Source organism: Mauremys reevesii, linkage group 9, assembly GCF_016161935.1.
Source record: "Mauremys reevesii isolate NIE-2019 linkage group 9, ASM1616193v1, whole genome shotgun sequence".
Lineage (NCBI taxonomy): Eukaryota > Metazoa > Chordata > Testudines > Geoemydidae > Mauremys > Mauremys reevesii.
In genome coordinates this window covers 83,168,229-83,184,227 of record NC_052631.1, presented here as the reverse complement: position 1 = coordinate 83,184,227, position 15,999 = coordinate 83,168,229, and the positions used below count along the sequence as shown (strand labels likewise).

At 43.0% G+C, this 15,999-nt stretch overlaps 1 protein-coding gene across 1 annotated transcript; it reads left to right on the top strand.

The window, feature by feature from the left end:
* LOC120372657 (ras-like protein family member 11A-like) lies at positions 1-13,687 on the top strand. Its single transcript, XM_039489958.1, has 4 exons — positions 1-740; positions 2,155-2,211; positions 6,474-6,556; positions 12,221-13,687. Exons 1-4 carry the CDS (start codon positions 596-598, stop codon positions 12,686-12,688), a joined length of 753 nt encoding a protein of 250 aa, XP_039345892.1. The 5' UTR covers positions 1-595; the 3' UTR covers positions 12,689-13,687.
* The last annotated feature ends 2,312 nt before the right edge of the window (positions 13,688-15,999 follow it).

Sequence of the window (15,999 nt, the reverse complement as noted above, 5' to 3'; positions counted from 1 at the left end):
TCAAGCTCTTGTAAGGGGGCCAAGTGCATCACCTGTACACAACAGATCAGAATGGACAGCAGAGAATACTGGGTCCAGTTGAAAGCACAAAGGGAATTTAGATAGGCAGTACAGAATTATTCAAACTACAATTTCACCAGGGCAGTTCAGGGTGGCCATATCTTGCTGAAACAACCACCATGACGATTAAAAAAATAGGAGGATGTGTTTTCAGCTCAGAGCCAAGGTACAGCATGTAGACCAGGCAGTGAGAAAAGATAAAGCAACAGAGCGAGCATGGTTCATAGGAGGCAAACACTTTATGCCCTGTCTAGTGGAATGTCACGTTTTGACTTCTGATTGGCCGAGGAATGCAGGAGTCAGTTTTCACTGGAGTTGATCAGAAAGTTTCCCTCCGCTTTGCAAAGTCGCTGTCTGAGCAGAATCGTCGGAAAGAAGAGGCCAGTTGCTTCTGATACTTCTCTAAAAAGCTACTTAAATGAAATGAGAGGACTTATCTATCCAAGGATTTACAGCCTAGAAAAGAAGCAAAGAAGTTATTTTCCCCTTTTTCTCCCCCTACTCCCAGTAGAGCTGATCAGATCTCAGTTCTGGCATGCGTCTCATCTCTCCGAATACTATGTCACAGTATTCTACTAACTTTCTCTTGCTTCCCATACCCGAGAATCCTGTCTTAGACTGTGTGCCCAACAAAATCATCAAGCTTGTTGTACTTGGTGGCAGTAACGTTGGCAAGACAGGTAAGTCCACAGGGCTTTGATTGTATTTACAATGTAACTGTATTTACATTTTATGGGCAAATTAATCCAAGTCTGTATATACTCCAGACCATAGCTGTTGTATCTGTTTAATTACCGCTTTAAAAATGCTTGGAATTTTCTGTGAGATGGATCAGAACATCCGATATATGTAGTTCAAATGTGAGGTGGCATTGTCAAGCGGATAGGGCATTGGGTAAGTGTCCAGAGCCCTGCATTCAATTCTCAGCGTTACCACTGACCTACTGTATGATCTTGTACAAGTCACTTCACTGTGTCTGTTTCCCCATCTGAAAAATGGGACTAATGATACTTGCCTTCCTGGTGTGTAGCACTTTGAGATCTATGGATGAAAAGAGTATTATTTTCCACATATTTTTCTATGATTTGGGGTGAGAGGCAAGGAAGAGCGAGAAATTGAGTATTTAGTTTTTGTATGTGTGGGCTGTGATTTCACAAATAAGCAAATTTTAATAGGAACAAACTTTGTTTTACTATATCTAAGGTCCCACTTCCACTTAGTAAAATTTAAGCAGTCACCATTTACAGAAATGTAAAGTAGCTCCTTGAAGATAGTGGCATATCTGCATAGTTAAACAGCTGACTAGACCGGGCTGCATGTCAGTGGTGGGTGTAATAATCTTTTAAAATGGAGTCTGTGGGAATGCTGCATGCAGATAGGACTTGCAGAATCAGATCCTTCATTGTTTGTCAGTTGATTAATTTTGCCAGCTGATTTGGGATGAAAGGCACTATAGAAACGTTGCTGTTACTGTAAAAAAAATACCACAGTTCTTCTCAGAAAGAGATCAAGAGACAGCAAAATGTTTTCCAAGCTTTCTAGCCCTAGGATCTTTGAAACTATCAGGAATTAAGATGAGCAAGAAGTCCCCACTTGCTGCAGATTGATCACTTGCACAGCACATGCAGTTTGTCCAGTGGATAAAATGAACAGATTCACAGATTTGAGGCCAGAAGGGACCACTAGATCATCCAGCCTGACCTCTGATATCCATAGACCAGGTCTTAAACTTGGCACTGTGAACCATCGTAGTATTGTAAGAATTTGCTTTGTTTTAGTTCATCAAATTATTTTAAGCCCAAAGGGCAGATTGTCATAGCTTCATTGACATTCACATTACTCCATGAGTTGCCCCATTAAAATCAATGGGACATCTCATGGGACAGGGTGCTGGCAACCCAGAGGTGATGGTATCATGCTCTGGCCCCAAATCATTTCCTACGTGGGCAAAAAATGGAGCCATATGCCCAGAGTAATATGTGAACAATGTTTAGCGTGGTGCTACACCAAGTCAGCCAGTAAGACATTACATGCATTCTGCAAAGGCTGATATTGACTCAGATTAAAGGCCCATATTTTTTCCTTGTTTTGCAGCCCTGGTTGTGCGCTTTCTCACTAAAAGATTTATTGGAGACTATGAGGCCAATACTGGTAAGTCTACTTCCTAGTGCGGCATTATAGATAGATTCCATTTCCAGCCACTGTGTATTACAAGAAAGTGAAGCAGTTGGATGTCCATAAGGTGCATATTTCCAGTTAATTGCCTCAGGTTATGAAAACAATAAATCAAAGGCTCATTATTTATGATCCTTTTAGTCAGTATTATTTCCACCCTGATGGAAAAGGGTCAGAGGGAAAGATTGGCTTGGGGACATACCTACAGTAAAATGCAGAATCAAGGAATGTTTCATATATCAGCTGAACAATAGAGGCTAAATGCTACCCTGCCTGTGCAACCCCAGTGCAGTCAATGAGATTTCACTAGAGTGTAAGAGTCAGCCCAGAATTTTGTCCTATGTGTTTGCTTTTTTCAGTGACTTTAGTGCTGATGTAGAATGCTAGATTGAAGTCCTCTGTACTCAGGAGAGGTACGGTGGTAACAGAAGCTTTCCCCACCTTGCCCTGCTATTTTGTCCAATCCTGACCCACAGGGAACATCTGGGAGCAGGGGTGCCAACCTGTGGCTCTGTAGGCACATGCGGCTCTTCAGACGTTAATATGCAGCTCCTTGTATAGGCGCCGACTCCGGGGCTGGAGCTACAGGTGTCAACTTTCCAATGTGCCGGGGGGTGCTCACTGCTCAACCCCTGGCTCTGTCACAGGCCCAGCCCCCATTTCACCCCTTTGTGCCCCGCCAACCCTCCTGCATGCCATGAAACAGTTGATTGGGAGGTGCAGGGAGGTAGGGGGAGGCGCTGATCAGCGGGACTGGGAGGATCTGGGAACGGAGGGGGGGTGCTGCTGACACATTACTGTGGCTCTTTGGCAATGTACATTGGTAAATTCTGGCTCCTTGTCAGGCTCAGGTTGGCCACCCCTGTCTCAGAGGGTATGATGCTGTGACCCATTTACTCCACACCTCTCTGCCAACCAGAACGCCCATTGTATTGCCAGGGTCTGTAAAGTGGATACCTGCGTACTAGGAACCGTACTGAGACCAGCTAACTCATCTCACATGTAGGCCATTTAACAGCTATGGGTCAACGATCAAGCTTGGCTGGATTAAAATCAGTGATTTTGTAACTGTTTTGCTTTGGAAGATACATGTTGAGTTGAGAAGGAAGAGTCAGAAATAGGGATAGTAGAACCAGAAGCCTTTGATCTACTCTGCCTGTCTGGTGAGTGATGGTCTGGAAGCTTGTACTGATTGCCCCCTTCCACTGACCCTAAGTAAACCTTGACAGTTCAGTCTCTGTACTGCTTCTCTTTCCTTTCCTCCACCTTCCTGCAAGACACTGTCAATCAAGCTAGACTTCTAAGTTTCACAATGGATTGCTGCCAGACAGATTGCTAAGAACTGCATGTTTTTTTCCCATTAAGCTACCAGCCCTACAGCCATCCTGGAGTAGAAACAAATATGCTAAAGATAAGAAACAGGTGTTAGTAGATCTGTGATCACGTGACCATGCTTCCCCTGCAGCTTGATATAAGGCAGAACACTATCAACATCTGGAAGTACCTGCACTTTTTCCTGTGATATATTACAGAGTAGGGACATTATATTGGCTGGTCTTGGTTCATGGGTTAGGTATCTCCCCATAAAACAGCACAATCTTTTCCAGCGTAACATCTGATACATTTTCATAGGGCTCACAGAAGAGTTATTCATGCAGTGCAGTCAGGTTTTAAATGTACTATTTTAATGCTGGATTCAAATGCAGTGAACTTTGCCATAGTGAATGTCCTCATATTCTAAATGTTTCTATGAGCTCAGATATTTTTCCATTGGAGCAAAGACACCTGCTTCTGTGAACCAAATTTTAGAGACATTTCTCACAGGGATGATAGATTGTTTTAAACTAAGGTTCACACGCATCACAGTTGGCGCTAATTGGCTTGTTCATAAGTAGTCTGAATTGAGGCCAAGGACTGAATAGGCCATGAAGAGTCAACTCCCTGCTTTCCCCTAGAGGGGATTCCTCCAGGTCAAAGTTGAAACATATTGCGTAGGCAGTAGCAGTGAAGCTTGTACTGGGACAGTATGAACAGTGCCACACTGACAGCTGTTGAGACTGTAGTTCTCTGTTTAGCTGTGTGTAACAGGGGCTCTCACCTCTGGAGTGCCTCCTGCTGCTGTGTGCGGTACTGCAGTCCTTTTCCCGCTCCTGGTGTCCCGTAGGTTGTCGGCCTCACTTGGCAGGTTGTCAGTGGCTTGGCCCTCCAGCCAAGTCACAACGTCCAAATGAATTCCTTCCAGGGTAGTAAAGAGTCCAATAAATGAAACAGTCTCTTTGCCCTCGCTAGGGTCTTCAGTCCAGCTCTGGGCCCTTTTACTTCAGCCCGTCACTTGGGCTTCCCAATGAGACTTGTCCCCTACTCAGGATTTACATCAGTTGGCCTGGGAACCCACTACTCCAGGTTCCGATCCTGAGACCCTATGCACAGCAGCCATGTACTACTCACTTCAATTCGTTGCTGCTATTTCATTGAGACTCTTCCCTTATCTTCATCCCTGACCGCAGGGTTAAAGGTCTCAGGTCCTCTCTCTCTCCCATCTTAAGCAAATGCAGCCACAACCACACTCTGGTTTTTCCTTGAGCTCCTATGGCCAGAGAAGAGTCCCCATACCTTGCTCCTCTGGTCCCAGACAGGAACTGCTCTGTTAAGGCCCGGCAGCTCCTGATTAGCTGCTTCTGTGCAGCCTCTCTAGGCAGGCCTGGAGGACCCACCTTCGTTGCTCCTTTACTGGGGCTGAGTGTAGCAGAACCATGTAGTGGCATGGAGCCACAAAGGGCCTGTCACACCATGTCACTTGTATTATGTTTTATAGCTAAACGAAGAGGACATCAGTCTCCAAGCTGTCATTATGTTAACCATGGATACTTCATAAACCCCAAACCTAAGCTTTCTTTATGTTGTTGGCCCTGCAATACAAAAACAAATATAGTTCAAACCCAAGCCTAGAAACTTTTATCCAGCCCTCATGTGCTGAACCTTACTGATTTGGATAAAATGGAACCCGGATACATGCCATCCCTGCTTTAGGGGTTTTCAGAACCATAGTCTGACTGATGAGATTCTGCAGACCCATAATAATAACCGAAACTTTCTAGTCTTAATGCATGGTTATGTGCTCCATTTACAATACTGTATGTATTTGGCATGCTTTTCCTTGCACTTCCAGTAGAAATCCATGGAAAACAGCTCACTCCTTTAACAGTGAATTTCCTGATTCACTTGTGATTACAAGTACTTCCATTAAAGAAGGATGCTGCTCTATGTGGAATCAAAGGCTTATTTTAAGTGGGCACAGAAATCCCATTCAGGTTGTCCTCTCTCATTCCAAAAGAGGTAGCAGACCATTAGGAAGGAGTCATCTGTCAGACAAAAGAACAGATATTCCTCAGTAATGTGAAGTATGAGAGGGGTAGCCATGTTAGTCTGGATCTGTAAAAAGCAACGAAGAGTCCTTTGGCACCTTATAGACTAACAGAAGTATTGGAGCATAAGCTTTCGTGGTGCCCCGAAGACCCGCGGCGGGGACCCCCGCCGCCGAATTACCGCCGAAGTGGGACCCGCCGCCGAAGGGCAGCCCGGTCTTCGGCAGTAAGACCGAGCTGAACTTCGGCGGCGGGTCCCACTTCGGCGGTAATTCGCCGGGGGGGGTTCCTTCCGCCCCGGAGTCGAAGGACCCCCCCGCCGGCGAAGACCAGGAGCGAAGAAGCTCCGGGGGCCCGGGCCCCGCAAGAGTTTTCCGGGCCCCCCGGAGCGAGTGAAGGACCCTGCTCCAGGGCCCCCGAAAAACTCTCGTGGGGGCCCCTGTGGGGCTCGGGGCCTGGGGCAAATTGCCCTCTTGCCCCGGGCAGCCCTGGTCACAGGAGAAATCGTAGGCCAGTATTTGCAACTATTGAAAATGGATTCTGGATTTGAAACTGTTGTGTTGCTTTCTGAACATGTCACATAAAATAATCTGGCCTGATTGTTCCATGGGTAAAGTAGTTTATAAAGAATTTAATTTAATTTTTAATAAAGAGTTTAAAAATGAAGAATTTAGATACAGCCCAGGATGGTAGAAATACCCATATAATACTATGTTACCTGGGCAACCAAAAATTCACTCCGGTGTAAAGGGCTAGCCTGGGACCTAGGTACCATATAAGTCCCAGGACTCTGAACTAGAATATTCTGATTTTGACTGGACTTACTTTTTTTTCTCCGTTACATGTACTGTCTCTAATTATCTTATCTATTAGGTGCCTTGTATTCAAGAAAATTCACCATAGACGGAGAGCAGATCTCCTTACAGGTGCAGGATACACCCTTTGTCTCATTGGAGGTAAAATGTCTGCTTAATGCATTTATACTTCAGAATACAGTGGGTGTCTTTTGTTCATTGCCAGTTCTTTGGTCTCCCCTATACGTAACTCTTGTCATTAGCAGATGTGCCCGAGCCAGAACCTCAAATCCAAATGTGGACATCCCAACTCAGATGGCCTCTGCCCTGCCGCATCTACTCCTTTAAGTCAGGCCCCTTTCAAGTTAAGTCAAGGCCAAAAGAAATGACTTAGTGCAGCCCAAGCTTAAACTGAGGAATAAAACTGCAGGGTTAGCTTGCTTCAACCAAGTCCTTGCTTAATCTAATTGCTGGGCAGAAATTCCTGTCCCTGGATGGGCAGAAGGAACTCTCAACTGTCCAGAGGCCAATCTGGCTGCTCAGATCAGACCTCCTCTGCCAGAGCGAATCTCTCTTCCTTCTGAGGGACAGTCTTTATAGCAGCTGTAGAAATCTCCAGCTGGGGCCCTTCTTACTATCTGCATTAAACCACTCCTTACATCTCAGGTGCATGAGGTGGATAAGCCCCATCACACCAACTCCCCATCAGACTTCAGGGTGTTCTGGTTATAATTCATGGCTAGGGACCTCTCCATATAAAAGCAGTGCTACACTGACTCTATTTTTTGGAGCTGGTTTGGAAGCAGACCAAAATGGTGGAAATTTCACAGAAGCACCAAATTTTGTGATTTTTTTCTCCTTGAATGGTGGAAATCTCACAAGATCAACTGTTTTCATTAAGTTTCTACGATTTAGGGCCAAAATTAAGTGCATTTTCATCAACACTGAATCCAAATCCTAGGTTGTTTTTTCCTTGAAACCAAATCCAAACCCAAATTTAACCTAGCATACATCTGAATCCAAACACCATTTATCAACCTCATCCTCTCTCATGTCAAACCTCGAAAGGTTTGAAGATCCTGTTTAGTTTAGATAAGCACCTGAAAATACGGATGCTTCTCTGTGTCCTGGCTAAGTTATCCCATCCTGAGTTTGCAGAGCTGGGCAGGAAATCTCATGTAGTCCAGGAGTCCATCTCAGTTTTCTTTGATCACTATAAATTGGTTTAAGTGAAAAGACAAAAGTCCCAATCACGTCCCATGCCTTTTTAGAATGTGGGTGGGTGAGATGGAGGAACATACATCCTGGTCATCATTCATTCTGAATGCTACCATCATCCACACTGACAAAAGGAAGGCAGGGAAACCTCCAGAACCCTTTACAAAATGTTTTGGAAACTTGGTCAGATTTTGTGGGGAGAAATAAAAAAAAATATTCTCTTTCTATAAACAACTATTTTTCCAAGGAAATTTAATTTAAAAACCACAGGTTTTTCTAATGAAGCAGAAGTCTGTGCTATGCAAACAATATTCTATTTTGAAAGGAATTCTTACCCTACTTGTAAGGCTTCCAGAGGAATAAAACAAGAATAAAAATGCATGCAGAAGCCCACATCTCACATTTTTGCTAGAGCCAAACAGAACTTGACCCGTCAAAGTTCTGAGTTCAGTTGAACCAATGATTTTAGTGGGTTTGAAATTTAGTAAAAGAAACTCTCCTATCAAGGACACAAAGTACAAAATGACATCAATTGCGAAGTATAGTTTTTCCATTTATTCATAAAAATACAGCAGATGATCAAAAAGTTGTGTTGTAGTCTTAAGCCCTAACTAAAAGCCCTAACTATCATTTTCAGAGGATGAAATTCACCTCTTTGCAGAGGCCAGCATATGGCTTATATGCCACTTACACCCTCAAAATAATGCTTAAGTGGGAATTAACTGGTGCTAGCTCTCTGCATAGGTGTGACTATCACCCAGAGAGCCTGTTAACAGAAATTAGGCACTGTCACCAGGAAAGCATGATAAATATATAATAAAGGGAATCCACCTTTCATTCTATCCTAGGAGTGGGGGGAGAGTGAAGGAGGTCCACTCCCCTTCCTTTCTCTCCAGATATAAAATCATTTTTCAGATTTCACTATTTTGACTAGACACTGACCCGAGTTTTGATTTCTGGAACCAGGGCTGAACTCTGCAACATTCAGAGGTGTTACCCTCTGAGGTTTGGAGTCAGCACTATTTCTAATTTAATTATGGAGGCTTCATTTCCTTTGTCTCAGTCAAAGCTCTGCAGTGTTTCAATAATTCCCACAAAAGCTTTTTAGCTTGGGTCTGTGTTCGCACCAAATAGTGTAATTGAAGTGATTTCAAGGGCTCATTTCTGAATTGAGCCATCAAAAGAATGTTTGACTAGGTTGTGTTTATGTGTTTTCTGAGTAGGTCCTTGAGCAACAATGAGTCACTTGCACTCTGAGATCTGTGTGCAGTGATTTCTGGAGAGAGTCATGTGGAGTTACTCAGACTTCTAACATTGGAAATGTTAATGTTTAAAAAAAACCAGAAGCAGATAGATAACTGGGTTTGTTAGATGATTAATTTCTACTTGAAATACCCATAGCCAGTGACAATCTGTAGTTTTTAATTCATAAGGAGACATGTCTGTAAACAAACTAACTCATTCGTCTTTTATTTTTGTGAATAAAACGTTCCACTGAGGATTATCACATCGATCTTACAGCTGGCTGGGCCCAACCATTGTAACTGAGAACTTCTGCTCAGGGAAGCTCTCTGCATGGTGCATCTGTTCCAAAGAAGTTTTCAAATTCTTGTTTATAGCAACTAGTTCTTTTCCCTGCTAAAACGAGCTAGCTGGTGAAAGGGGCCGGGGGATACCAAGGAGGGCTACTTATATACAGATCAGTTATAGTAACAGTGCAAGCTTCCCCTCTCCCCTCACACTGCCCTACCAATGTGCTGACCTGGGGCACCAGAGAGTTCACTCACCTTAACCTTTGAACTGCCAGTGAAGCTATCTATTCATTCTAAGTGTGACTGTGGTGTTTGTGAGGTTAGACACCTTGTTCAGCAGGAACTGGATTGAGACCCAGCAGCTCATTTCACATAAACAGTAGTCACTTCTTATATCCTGAGAGTTGCATTCCATGTGAAGATGATCCATGAGTATCTCAACCCTTTAATGGCTTAGGGTGCTGCTGTACCAATGATATGGCCTTACTGCTGTGTGCAGCCCACAGCGCCACTAATAAGAAAAATCCAAACACAGGATGGGATCTAGTGTCATGGCACTGTGAGATTGAAGAGACGAGGGGTTAATCGATTTTTTGAGCCATTGCCTCCAATGTCTGTGGTCTACACTAAAGAAAAGATTTTATAAGGTAAAAAGGGCAATTAGGTACCCAACTTCCAGTGAAAGCTGGGCCCCAACTCCCATTTGTACCTTTGAGAAATCTCCCCCTAAAGCAAAGATTGTTCTTTTAGTTTTGCCTACAGTGTTCCTCCTGCTGTCTGATCAGTTATTACGTAATACATTTAGGCCATCATTTTCAACCCCAAGTGCCTGAAGTTAGGCTCCTAAACCCATATTTAGGTGCCTAAATAAAGTGACCTATTTGGGGCGAGTGCTGAGCACCAACAAACTCCACTGAAGCCAATGGGAGCTGCACATGCTCAGCACCTTTGAAAAATCAGATCACTTTTATTTAAGTGCTTGAATGTGGATTTAGGAGCCTAACTTTAGACAGCCAGGGTTTAACATTTTGGCCTTTTCTCCTATTTTCTTGCTGTTGAATTTGACAAGTTAAATATCTGTCAAAAAACCTGTTGATTCTTTTTCTCGATGTTTCATGCTGGAGAAGAAGAGAAACTGAATTACCATACAAATGGTCGATATGATAGAACAATGTTTTAGTAATGGGGAAGGGTCTGAGAGGTTGCTGAAGTTCAATTTTAATTTAGGGTGATTAGATTTTGGGTCTATCCTACAGCTTTCACTTAGCCAATTAACTCATGGATTATTTTTATGCCAGTTTATTCTGGACAAATGTATTGATATTGGGCCATTAAATAATTTAATTTGGCAAAAGATGTTGGGCCAGACATTGCAAGATGCTGAGCATCCCTTGGTTAGGTTTCAAAGGTTCCAGGAGATTTTAATTCCCTCTGATGTTAGTGGTCACTGAAGGTGCTTAGTACCTTGTAGGATCTGACTTAGAGTGGAAGAAATTAGAAGGACTTGTATGTTGGTTTCAAAGAGCCTATAATATTGGCAGAAACATTTCTTATCAGACCAAGCCTGCCAGACAATAACATGGAAGCCTAATCTCCCTGTCCAGGGGCGGCTCTAGGAATTTGGCCGCCTCAAGCAGGGCGGCACGCCGCAGGGGGGCGCGCTGCCGGTCGCCGGTCCCGCGGCTTTGGTGGACCTCCCGCAGGCATGACTGCGGAAGGTCCACCGGAGCCACCTGCCGCCCTGCTGGCAAAATGCCGTCCCAAGCGCGCGCTTGGCGCGCTGGGGTCTGGAGCGGGCCCTGTCCCTATCTAATTGAATAAAACCCCAGCAAGGATATTAAAAGTAATCGATTAGGCTAAAAAAAATCTCATACTTAGAAATGAACTGATCACAACTCAGGCCAAAAAGTAACACATCAGCTTCCTTTGCATTGTTTCCCTGGTAATTGTTATTCCTGTCCTGATTAGGATCAATGATGTTATGACAGCTGATATAGGTGCTCTTGGACTGTGCAGGCATGACAAAAAGGCAGCTAACAGTAATCAGAAATCCACTGCCTCCTGGAGAAAGTAATCAGTGTTCAGGCCACCATTTATTTTCAGCTCCAGTGAACAATCACTTGCAGCAGATTATTTTTTCTAAAAAAATCTGAATATCCAGATAAATTTGCAGATGGTAAGATCCATCAGACAGTGGAAAAGTCTCCTCAGGGAAGTGGTAGAAACCCCATCCTTGGAAACATTAAACAATAGACCGGAAGAGGCACTAAAGAAGGTACTGTAGGGAACAATCCTTCTCTTGGATAAGTGGAGCTAGACTAGATAACCTAACAGTTTTTTTCTGTCTAACTTTCTGGCTCTAACCTTGATGATGCCATTTATCACCCCTGATAACGGGGGTAGAGGCGCTGAATACTGATTCAATAAATACAAAATCCATCTGAACAAAGCATCAATGTTTTGACCATTTTTTAACCACTGAACAACTGCCTGGTTTCCACTCCAGTATCTGTGCTGCCAGGTCCTGTTCATAATCCATTGACATATCATGGTATTTCATCCTAGACCTGGCACATTCAGCAGCAGTCGGAGATGCTTTTTGCTTTGTATATGTGTCAGATTAAGTAGCAGCAATGTGATGAAATGGAGCAGTTGCTGGCTCCCAATGCTGTATGATCACTTGCTGCTGCCCTATCTGATGGTAGCTTTTTTCGCTTCTTAAGGCCTGGTCTACACTTGGGTGTGTGTGTCGGGGGGCGTCGATATAAGATACGCAACTTCAGCTACGGGAATAGTGTAACTGAAGTCGATGTATCTTATTTCGACTTACCTCCCATCCTCACAATGCGGGATCGATGGCCGCGGCTCCCCCCATTGACTGCACTACCGCCGCTCGCCCTGGTGGAGTTCCGGAGTCGACGGGAGTGCGTTCGGGGATCGATATATCGCATCTAGATGAGATGCGATATATTGATCCCCGATAAATCGATCGCTATCCGCCGATCCGGCAGGTAGTGTAGACATACCCTTATTACTGTCTGTGTTCTAATCTCTCATCTCTTGGTTTTGATGGCAGGATGATAATGACAGTATTTGCTGCCAGGAGCAAATAAACCGTTCAATCTACTGGGCGGATGGTTTTGTATTCGTTTACTCCATCACGGACTACGATAGCTATCGGGTCATCCGACCCCTGTACCAGCACATTCGCAAGATCCACCCCAACGCCAACATCCCCCTGCTTCTGATGGCCAACAAAGGGGACCTGCTGCGAGCCAGACAGGTGTCCTCCAGAGAAGGGCTTCAACTGGCCAACGAGTTGGGTGGCACTTATTGTGAAGTGTCAGCCCGGGAGAACTGTGAGGGGGTGCACGAGGCCTTCCAGCAACTTTGCCAGGAGGTGGGCAGGATGATTGGGAGCTGCAATGGGGAAAAACGGAGAGGGCTCCACCTCATCCGGCCCAAGTCTCCAAACATGCAAGACTTAAAGAGACGTTTGAAACAGGCACTGTCTTCCAAAGGGAAATCTGCCACTACACTTTGACATTGCTGACAGCTACTTCAAAAAGCAAGCAAGCAAGCTGATATTTATGTCTTTATTCCCTCAAAATTCAATGGGCACATTGGTTTTTAAAGATCTCAGTTAAACATCCTCTGTTTCCTTCAGCAAAAGACCTATTGAATGGATATTTCTGAGCAAGAGTTTAGAAACTGTGTTTAAAAAAAATAACATGTCAAAAGCTTTGCACTTTTTAAAAGGGGCACATCGCCAAGTAGTTTACGTCTAAAATTTAGGTTTCATTAATAAGAAAAGATTTTTAAAATCCTAGAGGTGTGAAGAGAAATGTCTTGGGTTTTTGCTTTGGGATGTAAATATTCCCAAACACAAACCTTAGGGAGCCAACGCATGACAACAGGAGAATGAAACTGACTATATACAGAAAGTGAAACTCCACTAGACTACTTTCCCTATTCTGTGCTAGCTAAGTGAAATTCAAAAAAGCAACCAAAGAGAAATGGTGAAAACTAAGTGAGATTCAAATTAGATACTTTAAATTATGTTATAAAGTTATTAATAATAATGGAAATGATTTTTTCAAATATGATTTTTATTATTACAGTGCCTTTTTAAAGGAAGCATTAAAAATCACAGTTCTCTGATTTTTTTATTTTTATTATTACAAGTAACACCTAGGTTGACTGTAACTGAAAGATTGGAGGAAAAAGATATGTTTCTCTTATTTTTTTCCATTTGTTTACTTTGATAGCACTTTTTAGTTAATTTTACTATAGTCCGCTTCCTGCATTTTTGTGTGGGTCTTCCACATGGCAACAGGAGAGAAAAAAACATAAAAAAAGAGAGAAGTGTGATTGTAAAATCACAAAAATGGGCTGGCAGCATCTCCTTGCATTGTGTCTCGGCATGCACATCTCGCAGTATAACCTTCATCACATGATTTTTTTAAAAATAGGATCTTAGTTTTGTTAGCATTGTTTGTAGAAAAAAAAGTTTAACTGTATAAATAAAGTTAATTAACCCTCAGAGCAATTCCCACAAAGTCCACTCAGCGGATCATCCAATCTTATTGCCTGCAGTTGGTTTGACTATGTTTGTGTGCGTGTGTATGTACACAACATTAATCCTCAAGGCCACACAGATGTTGCTTCATTGGTTGTGCATTGTATGCAGAAGTGGCCTATAAGTGGAGATGGACCAAACCACAAAACACTAATCCTGTTCCAAACTTTCAGAGAACTCGGGAGTCTCCAGGTTAGGGATTTGGTTGGGGTTGGATCCTTGTACAAGAGATCATTATTCTGAGTAGATTAAGGGAATAAGTAGATATCTCTGTGAGGTACAATACAATCCTGATGCTTTTACATACACAGGCCTGCAGCAGGAGTTAATGATTTGAAGGTAACTGTTATGGATTAATCCAAGAGTACAGTGACTCATGGCTCCATCTGTCTTTAGTGCTTCACACAAACATATTTAAGAGGAGATTTATGTTGCATTTTTATAAGGAAGTATCAATGAGGGCTGGACAGCCTAAGATGCTTTTGCAACACTATTTGGCTGGAAGTAATTTCACTAAGAAAACCATAGCTCCATTCTTACTCAGCACACAGCTTCTTATGGGCATATTTGAAGCAAGAGGAGATTAACTGACAAGCAGTCATGCTAGGGTGGCCAGGGCTGAGCTGGTATGTGAGCTGAAAGTCTTTTTTTTTAATATTATTTTAATAAACAAGGCTATTTGAAGCTGTATTCTGTGGTCTGGCCAGTTTTATGGCAACAGCAACAACACAAAGGCATCCATCATACTGTTCTTAACCCAGAGAGGAAAAGAACCAGGTTTGAGCATGCAAAAGCCAAGATATAATGGTTATTTAACAGGCTCTCTCAGCAATTTACAGGAACATTAAGTGCAATAAACTTCAGTGAATTATGCTGAGGAACACACAGATAATATCCCTGTTTAGAAAAATCCATAAGACTATAATTACAGGGGGATAATACTGAGCTATAACAACAGTCTTTAAGGTATAACAAGCAACAGAACTGTAGATTTAGTTTGACATATGCAAGTATTAATGTAGTGTAGTGTAGTAGATGTAACTTTGCTTGTCCCCTATTTAATGAAAGCCCTAAGTAGGTTAGTTTAATCACTAAGATTTTCTTCATCCATGTTCACAACCTGACCACAATCTCAGAAAGGGGGTGGATGCTGGAAAGAAGGGAACATACAAATAAAAAGTTCCACCTTCTCCAAAAGAATTAATGCCTAAATTTGTTAATACAAAATATCAGAGATCAATTGACTCAGCTGGGCACATACACAGATGACTAGATCATGCCCCTTGCCTCAATGTCCACATTGCTATTTTTAGCATGCTAGCTAGAGCAGCCATAGCACTTGTCTGTCCACCCAGGTTGGGAAGTTTGCTTCCAGCTGCAGTATCGACATACTCTTGCAGCCCAATCCTGGATTAGTGCCAGTAGGCTGCAAGGAAGGAGGGCTTGAATGAAGATGCTTGGCACACAAGGAAAGGAATGGAAGGGAAGATTGGGGTTTCCAGTAAGAGCATCAGGCCAAATTCTGCTCTCAGTAATGCTGGTATAAATCCACATTAACTTGGTTGAGAGAATTCCATTGCACAGAAATTATCTGTAGAATTATATTTCCTTTGTAAACTTTTTCCCTTATCTTAGGTTGGCTCAAATCAGACACAGCATCTAGTTTTCAGTGGGATTTGCAGCCAGGCTCACTTGGGCATAAATAAGTCAAATGACTTGCCTTGAGGTTAAACAGCTGAGTAAGTGGTTCAGATGGACTTTGAAACCAGGTCCTTCACCCCATCTCTCCTACTTGCTCTCACTCTCAAGGACCAGTTTAACAGTTCCTCACCCTGCTTTGTGCTCAGAGCATTCAGCTCAGTTACATCCCAATCTCTTGCTTAGTCAGTGTTTAGCTAAACCTGTTTTGTTCTCATACATCTTAGTCCCTACAACACCCTGATCATTTTAGCTGATCTTCTCTGACTTCCCTCCAGTTTATCAGGAAGGTTTTATTTTGTAAACTCCTGTGCAAACTACTGATGAGCACAGAACAGCTGTTGAATTAAAATGCACAGTCCCTGCTCTGCCAGATTCTTAAAGATTTTGGGTTTGTTGGATTATGAAAAGGGCTCTCTAAAACTCAGTTCTACTCTCCTTTCAGCCATTAATCTCCTTACTGATGGGTGCAAGCAATCTGTTACAAAGGGACACAGTTTATCTTAAATTATAGTGTATCAGTGTGGGTTCCTGTAGAAAGAGAAAAACAAAATGTGAAGCAGATAGATGAGTTGACA